Here is a 4,754-nt window from a genome sequence, read left to right as displayed (position 1 = left end):
ATCAGGACTTGTTCTTCGATTTTCTCCATGTTGGAGTCCGAATTTTGGAATGTTACGTAAATAAGAATTGTAGCCCTTGAAATTAGCTTTCCATTGCTGCCAAAATTAGATGATTTGGAGTTCGTATGAGAGAGATATGCTTGAAATGGTGGACACTGCCAAAGCTGTGGCGAGATTCCTTCTTTCAATTTGATTCATTTCCTTATTTGCAAGTGTTTCCTTTCTTTTTTATCTTTTTTCCTTCATGGACACCTAATTCTCGTTTTTGACATATATAAAATACAAAATCAATCAATTAAAGCACAAATACAATTAAATCTAAACAAAAGATACACGGAGAGTAAATGTATTGAGCGTAAAATCTACACTCAACAATATATATCTTATGATACGATACACAGACGAAAACAATGCACCAATATTTTTCGATCCGATAACCATGATTGTAAGCACCTGGTGATACTATTTATTTAACCGATTTGCTACAACGTTAAAACACGTGAGTGGATTATTCTTTTTTTATCTAGCAATTAATTCTCATCAATATATTCCATAGTAAGAAGCAAAAATTGTCTGGAGGCTTTTTGGATTTACAAACACTTTTGTCAGTAAAAGATTTCAAATGCACTGAAGCGGTAATTAAAAGAATCCCAAATATGAAAAAGTTGGGAATTACAGACTTGTCCTACTTTTGGTGGAGAAATTATCTTCCCAAGTTCACTTAGGGTCCATTTGGATGGAGAGATTTGGGGGAGGGATTTCAAATCCATAATAACAAATCCCTCGGAGTTGTTTGGATTGAGGGATTTGGAGATGGATTTCAAATCGTCACCCCTCCCTTTTAGTTGATTTTGGAGCAATAATGATGGATTTCAAATGACTTCAAAATTGGAGTTATTTCAAATCCCTTCCCCAAATCAAATCCTTTCATCCAAACGCACTCTTAAGGAATTGTTCTTAATTAGATGCAAGATTCCTTAGGAAGATATGTCCGTTGTTGGTTCTCTGCCCAATCTTGAAGTTGTTAATTTTGTACGATTTTACAGAATAAACACTCCTAAACCTTGATCTAAATAGGAGGAAGAATCGGTGGAAGTTTATAAACTAAGTTTTAAATAGTAACTAATGACGTGGAAGAAGAAATTAAGAAATATTTTATTAGAAATTTGTTTTATTAAAAATCAATTAAGTATAACTTTTATGACATTTTTGTCAAAGTTGAGGTACAACAAACTATAAATTATTAATTTTTGACTTTCTTTTGGCTGATGCAAATTGGTAGGTATGATGAAGACCTTATTGTTATCAAATGCCAATTATATGCTGACCGAGTCGCTAATTTGACAACTTAATTCACAATGTTTCCAATTTTATTATCATTTTTGACTTTGCATTGATTTCTTGTTAGTGTCTAAGAAATCACCAATTCATTTTTTAGCATAATCTACTTTCCATAATCTGCTACTCGATTCTCTGAAAACTGATTTTTTATCGAAAAAAGATGGCTACAGCTTATGCGGCTTTAGTTTCTCTCACTCATACTATTGACCATATCCTCAATCCATCCCCTCATCATCAGTTCAATTGCGACCGAGATCAGATTAATTGTTTGCGACAAAAGGCCGATTTCTTGATTGATAATTTTCTCGAAAATCGTTCGAGTATTGCAGGAGATCACAAAGAGATTGAAGATTTGGAGACGAGAATGAGGGTTGCAGCTGAAGGAGCAGAATATATCATTGAAGACAGTGTGATGAACCACATTCTTGGTCGATGTGCAGTCGAAAGAGTAGAAACCTCAACGTCCAATAATATCTTGTCTGAATGTGTACTAACAGCAATACAAGAGTTCCATTCTATCGAGGAAGAGCTCGTGAAAATGAAGAAATATGTGCATGCTAAAATCTCCATAACAACGGAAGCTACTTCGTCATCAAGGCCTCTTCCCGTTAGCGAAACTATCATGGTGGGATTCGACGGCCACGTGAACGAAATTATGGGTGCTCTCTTTTCAAATGAATCTAATCTTCAAATCATCTCTATTGTTGGAATGGGAGGCATAGGTAAGACTACTCTTACCACTCATGTTTATAACAAACCTTTTATCGTGCAACACTTTCATGTTCGTGCTTGGTTTACGGTCTCCCAAGAATATACCGAAAAGGAGATTCTTCTAGGCCTTTTGCATCAGATTGATAATACTAATCAAGATGATGCCCATGAGATTAGCGATGGTAAACTAGGAGATAAACTGTACAAAACTCTACTTGGGAGGAAGTATTTAATAGTAATGGATGATGTGTGGGATATCAAGGCTTGGGATATGTTTAAAAGATTCCTTCCAGATAACAATAATGGAAGTCGAATCTTGGTAACTACTAGGCTATTGAGATTGGCTGTGGATATTGGGTCTTGTATCCCTTATCAACTAAATTTGTTAGATGAAAAACAAAGTTGGGATCTGCTCCGTCGAAAGATATTTGCAGACGGGCGTTCCCCCGTTGAATTGGAGGGAACTGGAAAAAGTATTGCTACAAAATGCAGAGGACTTCCATTAGCCCTTGTTGTGATTGCTGGGGTTCTTGCAAAGTCAAAAACAGAAAATTGGAAGTACGTCGAAGAAGATGTGACTTCGGCAGTAAACAATGAACATGACGACTTTTGCATGAAAATATTGTTGTTGAGTTATAATCACTTGCCTATATATCTCAAGCCTTGTTTCCTTTACTTTGCCGTGTTTCCAGAAGATTTTGATATCAAATTGTCTAGGCTGGTCAGGTTGTGGATTGCTGAAGGATTTATTAGAAAACGTGGGCATAAAAGCTTAGAAAAAATTGGAGAAGAGTACTTGGAGGATCTTATTGATAGAAATCTCATTTTGGTCAGTTGGCGATCAATTACTGGACAAGTGACAGACTGCCACATTCATGATGTTTTAAGTGAGCTATGTAGGAGAGAAGCTCATAAAGACAATTTTATTCTCACCGAAAATTTGTATAACCACCTCGATATTTTATCAGACACGAAGATCAGCCCTGCACGCTTAAGCATTAATGGTGGAAAATGGAAAGGGATGAAGAGTACTCCCTATAGACCACATGTACCTACACGGTCTTTCTTAAGATTCTCTAAAGGGGATTCAACCGATTACACTGCTCGTCGGTTTCCATTACTACGGGTATTGGATGTGGTAGATGAATATCCCAAAGATGAGATTCTACAACTAATTAACTCAAGATATGTTGCTTGCATGGGTCCATTGATGTTGATGCCGTCTTCTATATCACGTCTTTGGAGTCTACATACATTAGTTGTTTATCAAGAGTTGAGCCTACCAAGTGAGATATGGCAGATGCCCCAACTTCGACATGTTGAGGGAAGTAGTATTATTCTCCCCGATCCTCCACCTCCAGATGATGTGATGCAGAATTGGTGTTTGCTGATCAGTCAACTTTGAAAAATCACCTGTTTTGATTCCTAAAGAGTTAGATTTATTGCTATATATGGTTACAAAGCTCTGGAAGTCTACTTTCCAACACAAAAATCGGTTTACAAAACGAAGTTCGGAAGAATAAGTTATGCTCAGTTTTCTAGAGCTTGCCAGCTGCACTCGGGAAAATTGACAGCTTTGTGTCTTTTTGTATTTCTAAGTGTTTTATTTATTTTATTAGTCTAATTTCGAATTATTCATCTTGTTATCATATAATCAGGTCATATTCTATGTATTTTATGAGTTAAGGTGAAGTTTATTTATTTTCTAGAATTAGAAGATGATAAGTCATTCAAAGTTGTAATTTCCTATATTTTGGAGGGATGTTCCAAAACTCCTATATAAGCACCCTTTAAATGAATAAAATGGGAGATGATTGTTTAAGTTTAAAAATATGTTGCAAGTTAATTGCATTGAGAGTGAGTGATTCCTCTTTAAACAAGTGAGTGACTTGGTCGCGTTGAGTGATTCCGTGATTAGTAGCGTCGAGTGAGTCCGCTGCCGCCGGTTGAGTGATTCCCGGTCACCCATCAGGTCACGCTGTTGTTCATACTCTGATCAAGTAAAATGCCGCCCCGTCGCCGAAGAAATATAGTCGAAGTCAATGTCTATGCGGAACTTGTTGAACTTCGACAAAGGGTCGATGAACTTCTGGCAAGAAAAAATTCTCCTGCTCGAAGTAGAGGAAATATTTATCAAAATTCTATAAACGAAGCCCATGGAGAACCTGACAATTCCTCAAGTTCAACCACTATTTTTGAAAATCCATTCGCCGATCAAAATGATACAACAGTAAATGCGAATGAATTCTATGATTGGACAGTTTCATCAAAGATTTTCTTTGAGTGGAAAAATCTTGATGAAATTAGCCTTCTTGAGGCAGATCAATATGATGAAGAAGACAAACCCCCTCGTTATGATGAAGAATTTGTGCACGAGACTGAAGAAGAGAATCCTCATGAAAATTGGGAGACGAAAAGTTTTGTTATTCAAGGGGAGATGTCGGTCCAACAAGATGACATATGGTTTCGCAACAATACATTTCAGACACCTTGTCTCTCCGAACGCCAAGAGTATATTTTGATGACTGATTCATGGAGTTGTGTGGATATGGTGCCTAAATCTACAATTGACATGTTTAAATTCAACTGCAAGAAATATCCGAAGTCGTACATTTTTTCGTGGTTCAAGAAGGCGACTCGGTATGTTTTGCTTCCTTTAAAAGGTACACCAAGTCGCAACTGTCTCAAACTTCTAGTTAACT

The 4,754-nt window shown here is 36.7% G+C and overlaps 1 protein-coding gene across 1 annotated transcript; it reads left to right on the top strand.

Annotated features, from left to right (window-relative positions):
• The first annotated feature begins 1,501 nt into the window (after positions 1-1,501).
• LOC105964821 (putative late blight resistance protein homolog R1B-14) lies at positions 1,502-3,457 on the top strand. The gene has a single exon (XM_012989325.2). The coding sequence runs from the start codon at positions 1,502-1,504 to the stop codon at positions 3,455-3,457; it is 1,956 nt and encodes a 651-aa protein (XP_012844779.2).
• Positions 3,458-4,754: the final 1,297 nt, after the last annotated feature.

The sequence above is a fragment of the Erythranthe guttata genome, chromosome 2 (genome assembly GCF_056151865.1).
Source record: "Erythranthe guttata isolate IM_541 chromosome 2, IM_541, whole genome shotgun sequence".
NCBI lineage: Eukaryota > Viridiplantae > Streptophyta > Magnoliopsida > Lamiales > Phrymaceae > Erythranthe > Erythranthe guttata.
Note: the sequence above shows the minus strand (reverse complement) of the source record. Positions and strands in the feature narration are given on the sequence as shown.

What these genes read in the sequence shown, in the direction of transcription:
- LOC105964821 (XM_012989325.2), top strand. Translation starts at nt 1,502, where the DNA reads ATGGCTACAGCTTATGCGGCTTTAGTTTCTCTCACTCATACTATTGAC.